Genomic DNA, 23,625 nt, shown 5'->3' with positions numbered 1-23,625 from the left:
ATTTTACTTGAATCAGTGGTGAAATATGCAGTAAATACTGGAAAATCCTTTTCCATAGTAATTCCTAATTCTGATTAATATATGCATACTATTGTGGAAGAGATTACACTTAGATTTTTTAACAGAAAAAAGGCTTATGCTTTTCAGATTTAAGAATTAAGTTTTTCATGCACTCTTTTTTTCCTGAGACTATCTACTACTTACCTCTGTGTCCTTAAGGATACTTCTGGGTAGATTTTGCTAGAAAAGCAAATAATATAGAGTTCTCAATAGTATCCATTCTAGTGTGAAATCAAAAGCCCTTTTAACAGCATTATTGATTAAGGAGGTTACACTTAGCTTGGAAAAGATGTGCTCTTTTTGTAATGGAATGCTTGCATTGACATTTTGGATAAAGTGTGCGGGGAGAAGTAGTTCTAGCACACCTGCATTTCTGTTAAAGAGACTCAGTGCTTTGTTCTGCTGGGGCTTAAATTCAATATCTACAAGCGTTCTGTAATTGGTGTGTAAACCTTCATGTCAAAATATTTACTTTTCTAACCAATTGAAATGCTATTTTTGCTTCATAAAATTGAAGACAGTATTACCCAAAAAAAAAAAAAAATCTGTGACTGTACTTTCTGGAAGCATGGCAATAGTTAGGTGCTTGTCTGAACAGCTAATTTTAGACATACTCTGTGTTTTAAACTTGTGATTGTTTCTTAAGTGTCAAAGAAGGCTCTGAAGATTTGTACATTGGAAAAAATCCATAAATGACTACTGAAGTGCATTGTATTTTCATATTACAGATGATTCACCTCCTGCAGAACGGGAACCAGGTGAAGTTGTGGACAGCCTGGTGGGCAAACAAGTGGAATATGCCAAAGAAGATGGCTCAAAACGGACTGGCATGGTCATTCATCAAGTTGAAGCCAAACCATCTGTCTATTTCATCAAGTTTGATGATGATTTCCATATTTATGTCTATGATTTGGTGAAGACATCCTAGACATCATCATGAACTTCTGCCAAATTTGTGGAACTATTAAACATAAAATTTGTAAACACAAAGACTTGACTGTTTTTCAGTTAAATGAAAACTTAAATGTCCCTGTGAACCCATGATCTCTATCAGCAAAACTATTTTGTTCTGAATAATACAAATTTATGTGAACATCGCGCATTTTGCATAAGAGAACTCCTTTTCTTGAAGGAAGTCAATATATTTGGGTGGGAGGGAGTTAAAAGCTAAGAACAGCTGAAAATTCAAGCTGTGTGAAGTCAATCTAGTATTGTAATCTAGATTTTCTCATATATTTTAACATTTTCTTCAACCTTGCACTCACCTATTCAACTGCCACATGCAAGTGTAGCTTGCTATTTTTGATATGCCTTCTTTTGTAACATTAATTTCTTGGTTACTGGCAGTCCTTGTTTTCTGAGTTGGGACAGAGGTGACTCTTCTGAAAGGTTTAAACAATTTATTCAGCAGTAAAGAGTGCCTAACCCAAGTAACATCAATCTACTGTGTTCCTACACTTTATTTCAAATTAAGCTTTTTAAGAGCTTCCAGTATATGGAAATACTTATGCATTTTTACTATTCACAGGGCAGTAGAATATCAAGTGTTTGATTTATGCACCTTTCAGTGAAAAGACTTTAAACTATAAAAAGATATTTAATCTGTGTAAACAGTTAATTAGAAAATGGAGGTTAAGGACCTTTGTTTACAAGTTGTAGAAGCCAGTAAAATATACACAACAAAGCTGCCTTTAATCCCAAATGTTGTACTCTCTTTCATTATACACATTTCTCAGCAGAACCCAAGTGCTTGGTGCCACAAGTTTAACAGTATATATGCTACTTAAGATTTTAGACTACGCCTTGGCAATCAGTAGTCTCTCATTTAACCTAGCAACCTGGATGTTTGAGTGTGGACTCAAAAACCTAATAGTAGTTAATCTTTTACATGGTAAATACACTCTTATGAGGGTGGGGGGTCCTTTTACACTGAAGACCTTCTTTAGAGGAGAAATATTCATTGCCTTCTGCTCAGTCTGCTGTATTCATTTGTTTTGTTTGGGGTTTTGCTTTTGGTTCAAGAAGGCATCTTCTCCATATATTCTTTTTCTGGCTTTTCCATGTAGAGGCTGTCCAGACAAATCTCCAATTTAAACCTGTTGTACTTGCTTTGAGGTATGATGTTAACATGAATTTCATTCTATGAGCACTAGAGTTCTACATGCCAGTGGTGTACTAAGGGGAGCTATAGACAGTCTCAGTGGTTTATTCATCTGCATTAGAATGTGGATGTAAATTGCAGCCCACAATAGCAGAATCCTTTCACAATTGTAATCTTGTGAGATAGTTGTAAATCAAGGTTAGGTTATTTGTTTTTTAAGTGTAGCAACTTTTAAAAGCATCAGAATTGCAACAAGGATCAACACAGCAACAGAATTGTCATGCTAGTGTAGAGCTCTACAAGCTTCAAAATACTGCTTCACAGAAATACAGTATGTGAAGAATGTGAATAGTCGACACTATTGATGGAAAGAAGGAATACATAGATATCCAACTTCATGCTGTTAGTGGAAGGATGCTTGAATGGTACTGACAGAGAGATCAGAGGTCTGACCTCTATTGTGGGTATTCTTGATATCAAAGACTCAGTGGTTTAAGTCCTTTTCTGTCCATTTTTTTGCTTGATTTCATATTTTAGCCTTAAGGCTTGTGCCTCATTATGATGTTAAATGGTAATATTGTGTAAATATGGTATTTCAGTTCTTTGTCCCTTTCTACTATATTGCATTATGTATGTCCTGTATTTCATCATGGGCAACCAAAGGCAGGCTACTGTCTTTCAGTTCACAGCTTCTCGATCCAGTCTTTAAGCACTAAGTACCTGAGTCAGTAAATTTTTATTGTGTTTTGAACAAAGTGAGCAGATTTGCAACATAGTGCTTTCATCCTGCAGATCTGTTATGTGCTTTCTATTGACTCTTAAGAGTCCTGCATGTAAATCTCAAAGCTGAGCCTGGCTCCATGAGCCCAAGTTGATATTTGTGGCACAAGAATGGGTGTATTGATTGCATACAAAATACATTAATAACTTAGTACAATGAATTTTGGGGTTTACATCTAAAGAATACAAGGTTTGTTTTGAAATATTTGAGGTGTGCGCCTACTGGAACATTTTTAGCATTAGACTTGCATTTGTGGGTTTTATGCAAGCCACTCTAATACACAACATATTTTACTAATTGAAATATAATCTATACACTATAAAATTTTCTGTTTGTTTTTAGATGTCCCCATTGTCTGTTGCATGGGGTTTTTTTCCTTTCATCTTTTTTCTTAGGGGGAGTGGTATTGGTTTTGTGGCTATTATTTAATAGCTTACACCACCTTTTTGAGACTTGAGACTAATTCCACTCCCTGCCATCTGCTTTGGACTTTATTTTAGGCTCATGTTTCAGATCTGCATGCAGTGCTTGTATTACCTTAGTAACTACTACATGTTGGTCCCTTGTTCTAGGGGTTCAAATTACTTTCCAAATTTATCATAGGTCTTGTGATGGCACAAGCCATGGATTTTTGTATAGAGGTTATTTGCCTTTCTCATTTACCTGCTGTAGTATTGTTGTATATTGTGTGTGTGCATGATGTCAGGCTGCCATGTAAAACTTTTTAAAAATCAAAAAAAAAGCCCCCAAAAAAACCCCCAAAACGCACCAAACACACACACAAAAAAACCCAAAAAAAACCATAAATCTTAAATTCAGACCATTATTTTTTTGCATGCTTATAATATTAGAATGTTCAATGTAACAAACTGAAGTTGCATGTTATAATGTTTGGGTTTTGTTCTGGTTTTATTTTGTGTTCATTTTTTTGTGAAATTTCTTATTATGCTGTTTGAATGGTTGTTAGTAGAATTAAATGCACTGGTGAGGCGAACATAGTTCCAATGGAAGGTAATTTTCCACTTGTATGTGTCATACAGCATTTGAAGGAACCGTGCATGCATTCTGTTCAAGAATAAATAAAATCACAATCAATTAATAAAACATTAATTTTAGGGGGTTTTTTTGAGTGCCAAACCCTAAACTAAGTTGGACTACATCAAGACTGAAACACTTTGGGGAAATTTCTACTTATTGCAATAGGTATAAGCCATCTTTAAATTAATTATTTTAAAATGGAGGCTTTATCTTCAGATACAATAGACTGCAGTTGCTTAAGGGCAAAAGAATTATGGAAAAAGCAGGTTTTGGTTCCTTCAAAATGCTGTGCTTTTTGTATTTTACATTATTAGTGAAATTAGGATGGTTCTTGGTATGTGTATAGTTCAAAGGTCTTCGTGTTCACATTTTAAAATTAGGTAACAACTTCATATTTAGAGCTTGGCTTCATTATTTTTTTTTCTTTGCATATAGAAGTATGAATACTTTAAGTCTGTTACTTAATTCTGTAAGTAATTTTTATAATTATGATGTAACTCTATCCTTAAAGCATTTAAAATAAATCCTTTATGTGCAACTCATGACTGTAAATTTTATTCTCATGAGCAAAATGTAGTGATGCAACTTCAGATTGTGAAGAAGCAGTTTCTTTGGTATTAATTAAAAAGAACTTAGTATTTTAAAGTTGAGCCATGTATGCTGGTATAATACTTTCCCCTATGAAATGTTTTCTTGCTATATCAATTTTTTTTTCTTTTGGAATTTGATTGAGGTAAATCATAATGCTTAAATTGTATTTCACCCAAAGCAGGAAAATTCCTCCTCAGAGCTTTATGCAAGTCTGTGAGGGACCCTCTTATTTCCAGAACACACTATATCTCACACTGTTAGTAGTAGTTTAGCAGCAAAGAACAGTAGAACTGTTTGTCAGTGTTTATCTGATACATTTGTCTGCTTTGAATTAATGCACTTAACTAAAATTTGAATTTTATTTTAATAAATTAAGAAAAAAAATAAAAGATATTAAAAGGTATTATCCAAACCTCTAGATAATGAGAAGTGAAGAAAGCAATCATAGAATCAAGAATGGTTAGGGTTGGAAAGGACCTTAAGATCATCTAGTTCCAACCCCCCGCCATAGGTAGGGATACCTCACACTAGACCATGTCGCTCAAGACTATCCAACCTGGCCTTGAACACTGCCAGGGATGGAGCATTTATCACTTATTTGGGCAACCTGTTCCAGTGCCTCACCACCTTCACAGTAAAGAACTACTTCCTTATATCTAACCTGAACTTCTCCTGTTTAAGTGGGAACCCATCACCCCTTGTCCTATCTCTAAAGTCCCTGATGAAGGGTCCCTTTCCAGCATGCTTGTAGGCCCCCTTCAGATACTGGAAGGCTGCTATGAGACCTCCAAGCAGCCTTCTCTTCCTAAGGCTAAACAGCCCCAACTTTCTCATCCTGACTTCATATGGGAGGTGCTCCAGCCCTCTTATCATCCTCATGGCCCTCCTCTGGACTTGCTTCAACAGCTCAATGTTCTTCTTATGTTGAGGACACCAGTACTCCAAGTGGGGTCTCACAAGAGGAGAGCAGAGCAGAGTGACAGGATCACCTCTTTAGATCTGCCAGTCATGCTTCTTTTGATGAAACCCCAGATATGGTTGGCTTTCTAGGCTGCAAGCACACACTGCCGGATCATGTTCAGTTTCTCGTCGACCAACAGCCCCAAGTACTTCTCCACAGGGCTGTTCTGAATCACTTCTCCACCCACCCTGTAGCTGTGCATGGGGTTGCCCTGACCCAGGTATAGGACCTTGCACTTCACATTGTTGATCTTCATGAGGCTGGCATTGGGTCACGTCTCAAGTGTGTCAAGGTCCCTCTGGATTGCATCCCTTCCCTCCACCTGTCAATACTACTGTCCATGTTGCTAACAAAGATGTTGAACAGGATCAGTTCCAACACTGACCCCTGAGGGACACCTCTTATTACTGGTCTCCGTTTGGACATTGTGCCATTGACCGCAAATCTTTGCGTGCAGCCATCCACTATGGGGCCAGGCAAGTTTTTTGGGGGATCCTTGGCAGAATGATGATGACACTAAGTTGTAGTTACAATTAAAGCTATATTTTTTAGCAGAATTTTATGATCAGCTTAGAATCTTGTGATCAGAGTAGCACAGGTGTTTTAATAACCAGAATCAGTTTAGCACAATTTTATAGTATAAAAGTAAGTAGTTATAAGTAGTTTATAAGTAGTGTAGCACTTTTTTTATAGCACAGTTTAGCTTATGGTTTCTAATCACCTGGACCATCTGCAGATCTAGTCAAATCTGAATACATGACTTGCCATATCAATATAATAATCATAATCTAGACTCAAAATATGCAAAATAATGCAAGTCACTCAATTCTTAGTAGAAGCAGATGACAGTGGAGATATCCCTGACCACTGGAGGATCACAAGTTTTGCTTTCTGGCAGCAATTCTGGTCCAAGTCCAATGGGACTTTTAACTGTTTGATTTTATAGACTGTGCTCTGTGTGCACTGGTATACTTCCCTGTTCTGTGCCAGAGTCATCACAACCTGTTTGGCCAGGTGCCTGGAAACTTCAAGGATGGTAAGGAGGGAAGAAGTCTGTCTGGTTCTCATAAACCTGAGCAGGACATTGTAAAAAATAAAAGAGCCCTTTCCCCTGAAAATAGTGCCTATGCAAATTTCCATTCATTTAACTTGAATGTGCATTTAAAGTAGCATAAAGTGTGCTTTAAGTTGTGGTGATTCATAAATTATTTATTATTGCATGAGACCCCACTTGGAGTACTGTGTGCAGTTATGGTGTCCTCAACAAAAGGTGTCCTGGGTTCAGCTGTAGCAGTCAATTTTCTCCTTCTTAGTAGCTGGTGCAGTGCTGTGTTTTTGACTTTTGAGAACAATTCTAATAACACACCAGTGGTTTTAGTTGTTGCTAAGTAATGTTTACTCTGATCAAGGACTTTTTCAGTCTCATCCTCTATCAGGGAGGAGGGTCACAGGAAGCTGGGAGTACGCAGAGACAGAACACCTGACCTAAAGTAGCCAAAGGGGCATTCCATACCACAGCACATCATGCCCAGTATATAAAGTGGGGGGAGTTACCCAGAAGGCCCAGATCATTGCTCAGGTCGGGCTGGGTATCGGTTGGCGGGTGACGAGCAATTGTATTCTTTCCCCTTGTTATTTCCCTTATCATTATTATTATTGGTGGTGGTAGTAGTAGTTTTCTATTATACCTTAGTTACTGGACTGTTCTTAACTCATGGGAGTTACATTCTTTCAGTTTTCCTCCTGTCGTGGTTTAAACCCAGTCAGGTAACTTGTTCACTCACTCCCAGTGAGTGGTGCCGAGCTGACAACAATCAAGGTCCGTGTCCGTCTCCCCCCCCCCCTGCACCGGGGCTCTCCCCTTCCCAGCTCCCGGAGGAACGGGGAGGAGGATCAAGAGAGTGCAACTCCTATGGGTTGAGACAAGAACAGTCCAGCAACAAATCACCACCGCTACTATCAGCTAAAACAATGATAAGGGAAAATAACAAGGGAAGAGAATACGATACCACCGGCCAAAAAACGAGTTCCACCCGGAAGCTCCTGTCCTTCCGGGTAACTCCCAGTTACCCCCCACCCCGGGCATGACGTGCTGTGGTATGGAATACCTCCCCGGCTAGCCCGGGTCAGGCGCCCCGTCTCTGCTTCCTCGCAGCTTCCCCTCCTCCCTGGCAGAGCATGAGCCTCACAGAGTCCTTGGTCAGGGTAAACATCACCCAGCAACAACCGACAACATCGGCTTCACCAACACCATTCTCAAACCAGAAGTCAAAACACAGCACCGCACCAGCTAACACAAAGGAAAAAAAACATGACTGCTACTGCTGAACCCAGGACATTATCCACCCCTTATTCCATACCATTCACGTCGTGCTCAGATCCAACATTTTCAATACACCATCGCTCTCCCACATATATACATCCATATACATACAGACCAAGAGGAAAAAATCATTTTCTTAGTGCATGGACCAATCCCTATAATGCTGCCGAGTCCATTCGGTCCATGATGTTCAAAGTTCATTCTCTGTTGGGATGATGGCTGGAGGGAAGTCAGGGCCAGTCGCTGGTGACCTGGAGACATCTAGTTGATGGGCTATAAAAGCATTACACAGCAGGCAACAGCATACAATTGAGTTCACTGGCTGTTTTCCCCTAAAATCAAATCCCCTTGAGTTATACATCGGACTTCCCCATCTTCCCGCATTACCCACCAAGTATATCCAGGTCCCTGAGCAAAAGCAATCCCACGAGTGGGTTTGCCTTTACCTGAAGCAGGAATAACCCAGACTGTCTTCCCCAGCAAATTCTTCATATGCACCACGGGAACTTTGTCCCCCTCTACAATATGTAAAAGTTCTGACTGGGCTGGGCCAGCCCTGTTGGCAGATCCTCTGGTGTTGACCAACCAGGTGGCCTTTGGTAAATGTGTATCCCAATGCTTGAAAGTTCCCCCGCCCATCGCTCTCAGTGTAGTTTTTAACAGCCCATTATACCGTTCGATTTTCCCAGAGGCTGGTGCATGGTAGGGGATGTGATATACCCACTCAATGCCATGCTCTTTGGCCCAAATATCTATAAGGTTATTCCGGAAATGAGTCCCATTGTCTGACTCAATTCTCTCTGGGGTGCCGTGTCGCCACAAAATCTGTTTCTCAAGGCCCAGGATAGTGTTCCGGGCAGTGGCATGGGGCACAGCGTATGTTTCCAGCCACCCGGTGGTTGCTTCCACCATGGTAAGCACATGGCGCTTGCCTTGGCGGGTTGGTGGCAGTGTGATATAGTCAATCTGCCAGGCCTCCCCATATTTATACTTCAACCATCGTCCTCCATACCAAAGAGGCTTTAGCCGCTTGGCTTGTTTAATTGCAGCACATGTTTCACACTCATGAATAACCTGGGCAATAGTGTCCATTGTTAAGTCCACCCCTCGGTCACAGGCCCACCTATATGTTGCATCTCTGCCCTGATGGCCTGAAGTGTCATGGGCCCACCGGGCCAAAAATAATTCACCTTTATGTTGCCAATCTAAGTCCATCTGAGCCACTTCAATCTTAGCCGCTTTATCCACTTGTTGGTTGTTCTGGTGTTCCTCAGTGGCCCGACTCTTGGGTACATGGGCATCTACATGACGTACCTTCACCACCAGGTTCTGCACGCGGGCAGCAATATCTTTCCACAGTGCAGCAGCCCAGATGGGTTTACGTCTGCGTTGCCAGTTGCTCTGCTTCCATTGCTTCAACCACCCCCACAGGGCATTTGCCACCATCCATGAGTCAGTATAGAGATAAAGTACTGGCCACTTTTCTCGTTCAGCAATGTCCAGGGCCAGCTGGATGGCTTTCACCTCGGCAAACTGACTCGATTCACCCTCTCCTTCAGCAGTTTCTGCAACTTGTCGTCCAGGACTTCATACAGCTGCCTTCCATCTCCGATGCTTTCCCACAATACGGCAAGAGCCATCAGTAAACAAGGCATACTGCTTTTCACTTTCTGACAGTTTATTATATGGTGGGGCCTCTTCAGCACGCACCACCTCCTCCTCTGGTGACATTCCGAAATCTTTGCCCTCTGGCAAGTCCATGATGACTTCTAGAATGCCTGGACGACTGGGATTTCCTATTCGAGTTCGTTGTGTAATTAGTGCAGCCCATTTACTCCATGTAGAATCAGTTGCATGATGTGTAGAGGAGACCCTGCCTTTGAACATCCAGCCCAACACGGGCAGCCGGGGTGCCAGGAGGAGCTGTGCTTCAGTGCCAATCACTTCCGAAGCAGCTCGAACCCCTTCATACGCTGCCAGTATCTCTTTCTCAGTTGGGGTATAGCTGGCCTCAGATCCTTTGTATTCCCGACTCCAAAAGCCGAGGGGTCGACCTCGAGTCTCTCCTTGAGCTTTCTGTCAGAGGCTCCAGGTAGGACCGTTCTCCCCAGCTGCAGTGTACAGTACATTTTTTACATCTGGCCCGGTCCGGACTGGTCCAAGGGCTACTGCGTGAACTATCTCACGTTTAATTTGCTCAAAGTCTTGTCGCTGCTCAGGGCCCCATTTAAAATCATTCTTCTTCCGGGTCACATGATAGAGAGGGCTTACAATCGAACTGTAATTTGGGATGTGCATTCTCCAGAACCCCACTGCACCCAAGAAAGCTTGCGTTTCTTTCTTATTAGTTGGTGGAGACATTGCTGTTATCTTGTTGATCACATCTGTGGGGATCTGTCTACGTCCATCTTGCCATTTTATTCCCAAAAATTGAATCTCTTGTGCAGGTCCCTTGACCTTACTCCGTTTTATGGCAAAACCGGCTTTCAGCAGGATTTGGATTATTTTCCTCCCTTTCTCAAAGACTTCTTCCGCTGTTCATACTGAAGTTCTAGCATGTCCGGTACGGCAGCACTCAATGGTGGTGTGACTTCATTCAGGCCACGATAGTCTACTGTTAGTCTCCATTCTCCATTAGACTTTCGCACTGGCCATATGGGGCTATTGAAGGATGAGCGGGTCCTGCTGATCACCCCCTGACTCTCCAGTCTACGGATCAGCTGATGGATGCGAATCAGGGAGTCTTGGTTGGTGCGATATTGCCGCCGGTGCACTGTTGTGGTCGCAATTGGCACTTGTTGTTCTTCAACTTTCAGCAACCCCACAGCAGAGGGATCTTCTGAGAGACCAGGCAAGGTGGACAGCTGCTCAATTTCCTCAGTCTCCAAAGCAGCAATACCAAAAGCCCACCGGTACCCTTTTGGGTCTTTGAAGTACCCTCTCTTGAGGTAGTCTATGCCGAGGATGCATGGAGCCTCTGGACCAGTCACAATAGGGTGCTTTTGCCACTCCCTCCCAGTCAGGCTGATTTCAGCCTCCAGCACAGTCAACTCTTGGGATCCTCCTGTTACTCCAGAAATATAGATGGGTTCCACCCCTTGACAGCTTGATGGCATCAGGGTACACTGTGCACCGGTATCTACTAGAGCCTTATACTTCTGTGGGACTGATGTGCCAGGCCGTCTGATCCACACAGTCCAGTAAATACGATTGTCCCCTACCTCCACCTGGCTGGAGGCAGGGCCCCTCTAATGGTCGTCACAGCATTGGACACTTAAGTCGTGTTGAAAGGGATTATTCTTAGTTATCACAGGAGCTGGAGTAAAATCAGCTCTTCCACTCCATCTGGGAAACTGCTCACCAGAGACTGAAGCCGTAGCTCTCATGGGACGATCAGTCTTGGCCCTTGCTACCCTCTTCAGTTCACTCACCCGTTCCTCCAAAGCTGAAGTAGGTTTTCCATCCCACTTTGTCATGTCTTCTCCGTGATCCAGCAGGTAAAACCATAGGGTACCCCGTGGCGTATACCTTCTGTATCTCCTCTCTTGAATAATAGGACGTCTTTTGTTAATAGCTGAGACGTGTGTGGGTAGACGTGAGGAGCTGGATAAATCAGATACATCGTCCCTCAATTTTTCGAGGTCCTGGGACAGTTTTTTCACAGCTGAGATGATGGAAGGGGTGAGATTGTCTTCGAACTCTCGGAGTTTATGAACCATTTCATCCACTGTTAGTGGTACTATGTCATTCCAGGTCACTGTTGGCAATGAATGGGCATATGATGACGGTGCATTCCGTGTAAGTTTTCTCCACATGGGTCGTGTACATTCAACTTCATCTGGATCTATAGGTGTATCCCCGTTATTCGGCTTGATGTGATAGAGCATCTCTACGATGGCCGATTCCCTCAGAGACTGGATGCCTTTGTCTATAGTAGTCCACTTGGCCGAATGACTCGTAACATCGTCCTTGTACGGAAACCTTTCTTTCACAGCTGCCAAGAGCCTCCTCCAAAGGCTGAGGGACTTTTTCTCTCTTGCAATTGCTTTGTCAATTCCCCCTTCTCTAGCAAGTGATCCCAGCTGCTTGGCTTCTGTACCTTCTAGTTCGTGACCATCGGCCCCATTGTCCCAGCATCGGAGTAACCAGGTGATGATGCGCTCCCCTGGTTGACGGGTAAAATCTTTTCGCATATTCCGCAGCTCGGTTGAGGTCCGAGGTCGAGAAGTTACCTCTTCTTCTTCTTCTCCGTCATGTGATGATGACTCCTGATCAGATTCTCGACCGGGTGGTGAATTCATTGGTTCTTCATCTCGCTTCACCCTTTTTGCCTCCTTTTTGCTTGTTCTCTTGCGTACAGGGGCAACTGATATTGGTACGAATTGGTCCTCTGGTTTGGCTGCAGTGATTATCACTGTGGTTCGAGTAGCGACTGTACTTGTTGCTGGGGGTGGTGTAGCTACTGTGCTTGGAGCTGGGGTAACCGCGCAGACTGTTGCAGTTGAAGTTTGAGCAGCTGCTGTACTTGCCACTGGGGTAGCTGCGCAGTTCATTGCAGCCAAAGTTTGAGTAGCGACTGTCGCTTTGCTCTCAAATCCGCCGATATTCTTTTCCTTTTGAAGGTGCTGGATAGTGTTGAACAAGGCCCTGTAAGCATAGGCCAAGCCCCAGCACGTTGCCGTGATTTGTCCATCTCTGGTATGGCCAGAATGACCACACACCTCATTTAAGTGTTTTACTAATTCTTCTGGATTTTGCAGTTGTTCGGTAGTGAAATTCCAAAATACTGGAGGGGCCCACTGACCTAGATACTTGCCCATACTATCCCACACACCCTGCCACTCATGGCTGTCCAGCCTCTGGGAAAATCTCTCGGTCCTCCTACATCTTCTTTTGACCCCAGACAAGACCCAAACCTGAATCTGCTTAACTCTTGAAATCAGTAGTGGGCAAAACACACTCTGTATGCGTGTTAGCATGGTGATTCCCATCACCATCAGCAAACAAGTCTCAACAGCATTAAAAGGCCATTCAAAAACTTCAAAACTCTCAAATGTAAATGGTCTGGGGGGACGACTAGGAGGGTAAAAGGATGTCTCCTTCACAGGTTGAGCACCTGAGAAGGAGAAAAAAGATGTGTAATTGCTAAGCACCTCCATCATATACCTCCCAAAGTATAAAGGTGGTGACCACACTGGGAACATAAGCCAGATCAGTTTCATGATCAATGATTCTATTGTATTACAAGTCATTACCATAAAGTACAATGGGATAAAAACCTTAGCCGAAGCCCCACACTTGAAAAACACTAATACAGCCAATACCGGATGGACGTAAGATATGGTATACTGAAACTGTGAGATCAAGAGGAAAAACCTTGAGAGCCAATAAATCAGCATTGTGACGAGTGACTATCAATCCAGTCAGATCTGTTCTTATCTCAACCCCTCGTGCCCCACGTTGGGCGCCAAAAAGAACTGTCGTGGTTTAAACCCAGTCAGGTAACTTGTTCACTCACTCCCAGTGAGTGGTGCCGAGCTGACAACAATCAAGGTCCGTGTCCGTCTCCCCCCCCCCTGCACCGGGGCTCTCCCCTTCCCCGCTCCCGGAGGAACGGGGAGGAGGATCGAGAGAGTGCAACTCCTACGGGTTGAGACAAGAACAGTCCAGCAACAAATCACCACCGCTACTATCAGCTAAAACAATGATAAGGGAAAATAACAAGGGAAGAGAATACGATACCACCGGCCAAGAAAACGAGTTCCACCCGGAAGCTCCTGTCCTTCCGGGTAACTCCCAGTTTCCCCCCACCCCGGGCATGACGTGCTGTGGTATGGAATACCTCCCCGGCTAGCCCGGGTCAGGCGCCCCGTCTCTGCTTCCTCACAGCTTCCCCTCCTCCCTGGCAGAGCATGAGCCTCAGAGAGTCCTTGGTCAGGGTAAACATCACCCAGCAACAACCGACAACATCGGCTTCACCAACACCGTTCTCAAACCAGAAGTCAAAACACAGCACCGCACCAGCTAACACAAAGGAAAAAAAACATGACTGCTACTGCTGAACCCAGGACACCTCCCCATCCCTCTGGGAGGAGGGGGGAGGAAGAAGGGGGGGGGGGGGGTGAGCAAGGTGAGCAAGTGGCTGTGTGGTTCTGAGTTGCCAGCTGGGCTTAAACCATGACAGAAGGACATGAAGCTGTTGGAACAAGTCCAGAGGAGGGCCACAACAATGATAAGGGGCCTGGAGCACCTCCCATATGAAGACTGGATGAGAAAGTTGGGGCTGCTTAGCCTGGAGAAGAGAAGGCTGCATGGAGACCTCATAGCAGCCTTCCAGTACCTGAAGGGAGCCTACAAGGAATGTGCCAGCTATTGGTAAGACCTCTTTGTGTGTGTGTGTGAGTGGAATTTGGTGCCCACTCCTGGAGTCAGACTGGGGATGTAGGCGCCCTGCAACCTGTGGTGCCAGCTACTGGAGCACGTGAGGATCCTAGCATCAGTAGCTGAGGGGACATAGATTTCTGAATCTAAGGAGAGTCCTGCAGACTTTGTGCCTGGGGTGCAAACTACTTTTTGGCAACTGGTGTGAGTGGACTGGGTGCCAGCTACTGGAGTCACGCCATCTGTCACCAGTATCTGGCACTAGCCAGCTACTGGAGCAAGTGAATGTCTCAGGGCCAGCTACTGGAGTGAGTGGGGGTCTTCAATCTCCAGCTACTGGGGTGGGAAAGGGGGGAGGGGGTGCATCCCAAAAACAAGCTACTATGAAAAATCATGAATGAGGTGAATGAGGGGCTCAACACCAGCAGCTGGAAGCTGGAGCAGGACTGCGGGTCAGAGCCTGTGTGAGCCTAGTGTCTGTATCTTCCACAAACCTGGTGTGCATGGTTATGTGTGTGTGTAATTCCCTAGCAAACTTCAAGGTGGACTTGCCATTGAATTTGAACCTGTAAAGCAGGTAAGAGGGCCTGGGATCTGGGCCAGGGTACTGGATGGACAGAGAGGGCTGTGCCATACTCAAGGGATCTGTGAATGTGCATGTGTTTGTGAATCTACAGAGCATTGTGTGTGTGCCTTCACTACTGACCTTCTATCTCTACCAGATGAGAAGCAGGAAGGGGACTTGGCTGTCTGTGTTAGGTTTATATGGGTCCTGTATGTAGGTGCTGTTGAAGACAGTGCCTTGTCTGTGGCAGTCTGCGTAACCAGCTGTGTCAGTGCCCTTTGTGTCAGTCTGTATGTGTTTGTGTGTCTCTGGAATATGTATTCATCTTTGCTAGTGGATGAACCTGCAAATGGGAAAGCATTCCTCAGCTTGGGCAGAGACCCCAGGGAAACCAGGCTGGGCTCCAGTGGCCAGGATGGAGAAAGCCCTGAGTCCTGGGCCAGAGCTGCTGGAGGTGGTGCCTGCGCTCTTAACATCCCTTAATAAAATTATTGCCTGAATGACTGATATAAATCAAAACAACATTCTGATGGTCCTTTAACTTCATATTAACAAACAAGACTGTACATAGATGAATATGTGTAGTATTTTGGCTTCCATAGAATTAGTGTAACACATATGGAACATCTCATATTTTAAAATATAGTCAAACTATGTAGGCAAATGGCCTAAATTAACCTCACATGTGCTCCAATATCAGAATTTTTACATTTCAAAAATAATGTTAGTGTGAAAGGGGAAAGCTGAATTGCCTAAGATTTATAGATGATAGTAATGAGTGTGTCATGGTTTAAACCCAGCTGGTAACACAGATCCATGCAGCCTCTTGCTCACTCCCCCCCTTCTTCCTCCCCCCCTCCCCCTGCTCCTGGAGGGATAGGGAGGAGAATCAAAAGAATGTAATAAAACAATAAGCACAAGTGACGCACAATACAAATTGCTCACCACCCACCAGCTGATACCCAGTCCAACCTGAGCAGTGATCTGGGCCTTCTGGGTAACTCCCCCCACTTTATATACTGGGCATGATGTGCTGTGGTACGGAATGCCCCTTTGGCTACTTTGGGTCAGGTGTTCTGTCTCTGCTTCCTCCTGGCTTCTTGTGCCCCTCCTCATTGGCAGAGCATGAGACTGAAAAGTCCTTGATCAGAGTAAACATTACTTAGCAAGAACTAAAATCATCAGTGTGTTATCAGCATTGTTCTCAGGCTAAAGTCAAAAGCACAGCACTACACCAGCTACTAAGAAGGAGAAAAATGACTGCTACTGCTGAACCCAGGACAGTGTGGAAGGAAGGAAAATTCATGATCATTGCTAAAAAAATGCACTGTAGTAAATTTGTGATGCATGCAGTCATCTCCCTCAATTTTCTTTCACCTCCTGTATTATGTTCAGATGTTCCTTTATGGAGTAAGAACTTCTGCATTCAATACAGGATCCAAATTGCAAAGAAAAGTGGTGATGATGACTTTTTTTCCACTGAGATCATTAAAGAGCAAGAGAAAGTCTGCACAGTGCTGCTAAAGAGGGAAAATTGTATCCCATGGATTCTTCTTTCATATATATTTCCACTTTCTGATAAAATATTTGGTTATATCTCTGATAAACATTTTAGAAATAATCAATGGGATTTCAAGTTTGTCTATCTTATTTGTTGGAGTCTTTTTGTCACTGAGATTAGCCATTAAATTTGAATGGCTACTTGACCGGATAAACAAGCAGAAATAACTGTCAAAGAACTATTGGATATTTCTCACTAGTGGGATAACAGTGAGAAAGCAGTGTCCAGCGAGGTATAATGGCAAGTGAATTGACTGATGGCTTTTTACAAGGCTCTCTACCATAGCTATAAAGAGAGTTAAATGCTCAATTCAGAAACAATAATCCTTTAATCCCTGGGCCAGATTATGGTTGGTCCTGTCCCATGCATAGCTCACTCTTTGAAAGGTGGTTAACCACAGGTAAGGAAGGCTCTGTCTCAATGCTCAGTGGTACTTAGGTAGTCCTATCCCATTCTAAGTCTTTTATTTCTTTTCAAGTAGGTAAAAATCCATCTCAGAAGAAAAATCTGAAATGCAGATTATGATGTGGTTTCACTGTGAGTATTGAAAACTTAGGTTTTGAGGCTTCCTTAAAACTTAACTCCCTATATATGCAGACAGCAAATCTACTCTGCTGTAGAGCTTCCAGGTCCTTGCATCCTAAGCCTGAATTTCTGCCTCTTCACTGTGCCCCATTTGCAGTAATCTGTTCCTGTGGCTTTGGCTCAGAATCATCCTTGGAGCAGCCTGTTTTCAGAGTTAAAGGCCTTCTGGAAAATTACTTTGGGCAAGATAGCAAAAATGCTCCTACTGGGCACAGGTAGAAGGCTGTCCATGTACTTCAGGGTCTTCCACCTGTAAATTGCATCTTTTCCAGCATTATGGAATATGAATCATAGAATAGTTTCGGTTGGAAGGGGCCTTTTTAAAGGTCATCTAGTTCCAACCCTCCTGCCATGGGCAGGGATACCTTCCACTAGACCAAGTTGCTCAAAGCCTCATTCAACCTGGCCTTGAACACCTCCAGGGATGGGGCATCCACAACTTTTCTGGGAAACCCATTCCAGTGTCTCACCACTCTCATAGTGAAGAACTTCTTCCTTATATCCAATCTAAACGTCCGTGTTTAAGTTTTAACCCATTACCCCTTGTCCTATCACTACATACCCATGTAAAAAAGCCCCTCCAGATTTCTTGTAGGCCCCCTTTAGGTATTTGAAGACTGTTATAAGTTCTCCCTGGAGCCTTCTTCAGGCTGAACAAGCCCAACTCTCTCAGCCTGTCTTCATAGGAGAGGTGCTCTGCTGATGCGGGAGTCATGGACAACGCAGAAACGAACGATGTGATCAAGCGATTGCCAACTTTATTACAAAGCCTTAACTCCTTATGTACTATTTCTTACATGCACTTACAGTGATTTGGCATATTATGATTGGATACAAGTCTTGAAGACCCTTAGTGACTAACATAATTGGTTAAGCACAGGTGTGAGAACTTGACCTCTAAAGCTTGCCAACAGTCCACAGTTCTCATTAACTCAGTGAATTCCAGCTTCTTCTTATCTTGCTTGCTTAAGCTTCCTTGGGCCTCTCATGGCCTTGCTGTATCTGTCAGGATTATTCAGAGTTTATGTACCAATTATCCATTCTCCTGAGAGAACACTGTCTCCACATCTCCCCCTTTTTGTTTTATATGTGTTTTGGGTGACCCTACTTGAGCAGGGGATTTGGGCTAGATTCTATCTCCAACATATGCCAACTACTGGCTGCTGGGCCTGCCCCTTTTTTCTCCTGTATGGCTGTTTGACAACAGGGGAGGCCATCCTTCACATAAAGGTCTGGTATGGCATGTGTCCCCACCGCTCCACACCTGCTGGGTTGCAGCCAACATCAGAGCTAAAGGTTCTTCTTGGTGGCAAACACAGAGGCCAACCCAGTCTTGCCCTTGATTGTGGTAGCAGGCCTTTTGTCAGCCTCAGTCCTTGCACCTTGTTGTCAATGCAGAGTTTCATCTGCTTCATCCAGTAACAAGTCGCCACTACAGCAAGGCACACACAAATTTATATTAGCAGAGTAAATATAAGGGTGCAGCCGCATGTTGAAGATGCTGATGGCAGCGAGGGACTAGCCAAAGAAATTTCTTACCAGTGGAATTCTCCCACCCTCTTAATTTGTTCCATTACCTGCTTTATAACTCTACCATTGTACTAGAATCTTTCCAGCTTTTGCCTTAGCATTTTCTAGCAGCAACTGCAAATTTCCATACTCTAACATCTCTTTTACAAGTGACAAATCTATATAATACAAGGTGTAGTTTCTTATTAGCAACTGGCTAGTAAATACAAGTGGTTTTATGCACAAAATCACAACCTCTAATAATAGCTACTTTACAAGCACACATATTCAAGCTGTTACTTTTCAGTTGCCCCCAAGTGATGTTTTGCAATCATTAGTTTTTCTCTTCCTCTATCTCATTCTGCTTGGGGTATTCACGGTCAGCTCCTGTAGCTGAGGCATCAGTTTTTTCCATTCGTCTCTCCAGCTCATGGCACGTCTTGACAAACTTTGCAGGCAGTCGCCATGGACCTGTAGGCAGGAGGACACAAATATACCCCTTCCTCCAGGTTATCAGTTCTTGAGAAGTAGACAGGTTAAACTGTACATTGTTAACCGTCGAGGAGTTTGCTGCATCATTGCCTCTTTTTTTTTCTTTTTTTTTTTTCTGCCACCCTGATGCTGCTTAAGTGACGCCTCATAAAGCTTGTGGTTGCACTACCCCTCTTGCTTTTTCAGTTAGCAGTTCTTATTTCAACCAATCTATCTATTCCGCCAAGTCTTGGATTCACCCACAGGTTACCTTAAACATACTAAGCACGGCTCCTGCCATGCACCCACTGTGTTGCAGGTGCTATTTAGGCTTTGAGAGGTTGTTTTTTTGTTGTTGTTGTTTTTTTTGTTGTTTTTTTTTGTTGTTGTTTTTGTTGTTTTTTTTTTTGTTTGGTTTTTTTTTCCTCCACTCCTCGGCTCTGGCGTCCATCCTGGCCGTTCCGCCGGTAGAGCACCGGGAGCTGAATCGGAGGGCAGATTTTTTTTTTTTTTTGCATTAACCCTTTCTTGCCCTAAATGTTAAACTACTACCCGTTAAAAACTTTTACATGAACCCAACAACAAAAAAATACAGATAATACTGTCTGCCCTCAATGCACACACACACGTATGGGATCCCACAAGCACACTCCACACAACTACAATATTTAAAGCACAAAATCCAGACAATCATTACTCCTACTAAACAGTCCCACGTACAGGGGTCCCACAGGTACCCTGTGGAGACTAACAGGAAACCAGCTCCGAGAAGCATCATTGCAGTGCCAGGTGGCAGGCTCAACCTTAGCGGGTGTCCCCGCAGGGGCTCTGCCTCCCCCACAGCGCATGAGGCTTGGGCTTTTATACTGACCAAAACGCACACTCATTCCGACACAGGTGTCCAGCCTACTTCGGAAGAAGTGGCCAGCAATATCTATAATGGTCTCCAAAGGTCGATAGAAACATGGACATACTTATATTTACCAACTTCTAGAACATGAGTATCACAGAGAGACTGTATCAAATGAGTTGTATAAGGGGTCCCAAGTCCACAGTCCTTCACGGTATGCCCAATACCCCTGATAAGAGCATATGAGAGACCTTCCCACTACCAGAAAAATCACACAATACGTCTGTATCCCACACTGGTCTCGCTTCCCTGGAGGTTCGGGGGGGTGGGTTTGTTTTGTTTTGTTTTGTTGTTTTGGTTTTTTTTAACATAAAAAAGGTTGCTCCCTTCACTTTAAGAAGGACTGAGAGCATCCATCTTAGTACCCACTAAGTACACCCAAGTCCTTGAGTGAAAGAAATCCTACAAATGGGTTTGCCTTTTCCCAAGGAAGGAATAATCAAGACTGTCTTTCCCAGACAGTTCTTTATGTGCACTACAGGGACCTTATCTCCTTCCACAGCATGTAGGGGTTCTGTTTGGGCAGGGCCAGGTGGATTAGCAGATCCTCTAGTATTAAGCAGACAAGGAGTAGCCAAGTGGCTTCTGCTAAATTTGCATCCAAGGGCTTGAATATCCCAGCATACATCTCAGTATGGTATTTAACAGTGCAATACATTGTTCAATTGCCTTGGAGGCTGGCAAATGATAGGGAATGTGTTGCATCCAGTCGATTCCATTCTCCTTGAGTGAAAGCAAAGCTCTACACTGTCCTGCATGACATCCATGTCTCTAAACTGGAGAGACATAAATTTGATGGATGGACCACTCAGTGGATAAGGAATTGGCTGGATGGCTGCATGCAGAGAATTGTGGTCAATGGCTCAATGTCCAAACATTGGTAACAAGTGGTGCCCATCAGGGGTAGGTGGTAGGACCGATCCTGTTCACCATCTTTGTCGGCAACATGGACAGTGGGATTGAGTGCTCCCTCAGCAAGTTTGCCAATGACACCAAGCTGTGTGGTTCGGTTGATACCCTGGAGGGAAGGAATACCATCCAGAGGGACCTTGACATGCTTGTGAGGTGGGCTGATGCCAACCATATGAAGTTTAACCATGCCAAGTGCAAGGACCTACACCTAGGTTGGGACAATCCCAGGCACAGCTACAGGTTGGGCAGAGAAGAGATTCAGAGCAATCCTGCGGAGAAGGACTTGGGGGTGTAGGTCGATGAGAAACTTAACATGATCTGGCAGTGTGTGCTTGCATCCCAGAAAGCCAACTATATCCTGGGCTGCATCAAAAGGAGCATGACCAGCAGGTCAAAAGAGGTGATCCTGATGCTCTGCTCTCGTGACACCCCACTCAGAGTACTTTGTACAGATCTGGTGTCCTCAACATAAGAAGGACATGGAACTGTTGGAGCTAGTCCAGAGGAGGGGCCTGAGCACCTCCCGTATGAAGACATGCTGAGAAAGTTGGGGCTGTTCAGCCTGGAGAAGAGAAGGCTGCGTGGAGACCTCATAGCAACCTTCTAGTACATGAAGGGGGCGTACAAGGATGCCAGAGAGGGACTCTAGAGATAGGACAAGGGGTAATGGGTTTCAACTTAAAGAGGGGAAGTTCAGGTTAGATATAAGGAAGAAATTCTTTCCTGTTAGGGTGGTGAGACACCAGAGCAGCTTGCCCAAAAAAATAATAAATGCTCCATCCCTGCCAGAGTTCAAGGCCAGGTTGGAATGAGCATTGGGCAACATGGTCTAGTGTGAGGCGGCAGGGGGATTGGAACTAGATAACCTTAAGGTCCTTTCCAACCCTAACCATTCTATGATTCTTTGATTCTATGATCCTTTGCCCAGGTGTTTATAAGGTTGTTTTGGAAATTATTCTCATTATCTGACTCAGTTTTGTCTAGGGTGCCGTGCCACTACCAAACTTGCTTTTCAAGTCCCAGGATAGTATTTTGGGTAGTAGCAATGTTTCCAGGTTATGTTTCTAGCCATCCAGTGGTCACCTTCACTATGGTAAGCACATGGTAATTGCCTTGGTGCTTTGGCAGCAATGTGACATAATTGATCTCCTGGTCCTCCCCATATTGATATCATAGCCACCACCTTCCATGCTGTCCTGGTATCAGCTGGGATAGAGTTAATTTTCTTCCTAGTAGCCGGTACAGTGCTGTGTTTTGTCTTTAGCCTGAGGATAATGTTGATAATACACTGATGTTTTACTTGTTGTTTAATAGTGCTTACCCTAAGTCAAGGACTTTTCAGTTTCTCATACTCTGCCAGTGAGGAGGTGTACAAGAAGCCAGGAGGGAGCATAGCCAGGACAGCTGACCTGAACTAGCCAAAGGGGTATTCCATACCATAGAATGTCATGCTCAGTATATAAACCAGGGGCAGTTGGCTGGAAGGGGCCGAGTACCGCTTGGGTATCTGTCAGCAGGTGGTAAGCAGCTGTACTGTGCATCACTTGGGCTTTTTTTTTTTTTTTTTTTTCCCTTGGAGGGGGGTGCCATTAGGTGAAGGTCACAGCAACACTTCAGGACACAGCAGGACACAATGGTCAGGAAAATAAAGGGCCATCCTGCAGCCATTGTCACCTGCAGTTGATAACTCCTGCATTTTTGCATAATAACAGTCTGGCAGTTTCCACAGAATCCAATAACTTATGGAAATCATATAGACCAAGCTTCCAGGGTGGAAAACATAAATATGCCAGCTTACCCAAAAAGCTTTTTGAATGGCCAGACTGCTGAGGCTCTTTTGCTTCCTGGTATAACACAGTGGATGATCACACCATGATGGAAGATTAAGAATGAGCACTCTCACCATCAGATGATAGGCAACTCTTTTGCTCATCAATGCAGGAGTTACTGGAGTTAGAGTTAGTGAATTCATGAATCAATGAAGTAACGAATAAGAAATGTAACAAGTTTAACCTGTATGTTAAAAGGGGATTGAGCTCTTTTCAATTTTTACCTAATGAGCACATGAAATAATTTCATTCATAGAGTATATTGACCCCCAAATTTGTGAGATCCAAATGAACCATGACACATTGTGACAACCAGGCCACCTCCCTCCAGCAAAAGCTCTGGACATAAACAGGATTAGATGATGGTTCTTCGAGACTATAGAGGGTAAACTGGATTGCACAGGAAGTCTCACCTAGCCTTCTGTTTCTAATAAGGTATAGAAATAAAGGATCAATATCAAGGGATCCTAACCATAAAAGAGATGAAGCTCATCAGATGTCTCATCACAAAGAAATGTCTAATTAATTATACTGAACTGCCAAAAGGCTAAAGATTGAAGAGGAAAGAGTGACTGAACTCAAACTTGAGTAGAATTTTATTTCAGTATTTTTCCATTAATGCAGGCAGAAATATTGTTCCTTGTTGCCATGCTGCTGCTGCTGTATTAGATTACTTTGAATTGCTTCCCTATTGTACCTGTTTGGAAATCAGAGATGCGACAGTGCTGACATTTAGACTATCATTAATTGGCAATTTGATACACACTAGCTAGGATAAAGTTAAACACAAAGCATGTTTGAATCAGGCTTTACATTCTGCAAGAAGAAATTACCTGTGCCGATTAACTTCATGACCCTAGTGATAGAGAAGCCAATGAGGAGGTGCTTTGTTGGATCTCATATTCACCAACAAGGAGGGGCTTGTTGGGGATATAAGGGTGTCGTGGTTTAAACCCAGTCAGGTAACTTGTTCACTCACTCCCAGTGAGTGGTGCCGAGCTGACAACAATCGAGGTCCGTGTCCCCCCCCCCCACCGGGGTTCTCCC

The 23,625-nt window shown here is 43.8% G+C and overlaps 1 protein-coding gene across 1 annotated transcript in view; it reads left to right on the top strand.

Moving 5' to 3' along the window:
* The window catches only part of SPIN1 (spindlin 1), a 113,123-nt gene extending 108,603 nt beyond the window's left edge, over positions 1 to 4,520 (top strand). The window contains exon 6 of the mRNA XM_061441151.1: positions 789 to 4,520. Within this exon, the coding sequence (XP_061297135.1) occupies positions 789 to 988 (200 nt within the window). The 3' untranslated portion in view covers positions 989 to 4,520. The remainder of the gene's footprint in view (positions 1 to 788) is intronic.
* The last annotated feature ends 19,105 nt before the right edge of the window (positions 4,521 to 23,625 follow it).

The sequence above is a fragment of the Pezoporus flaviventris genome, unplaced genomic scaffold (assembly GCF_033815535.1).
Source record: "Pezoporus flaviventris isolate CSIRO_AGI_PZ_B2104156 unplaced genomic scaffold, CSIRO_AGI_Pfla_v1 ptg000193l, whole genome shotgun sequence".
Classification (NCBI taxonomy): domain Eukaryota; kingdom Metazoa; phylum Chordata; class Aves; order Psittaciformes; family Psittacidae; genus Pezoporus; species Pezoporus flaviventris.
This window is presented reverse-complemented; position numbering and strand designations above follow the sequence as displayed.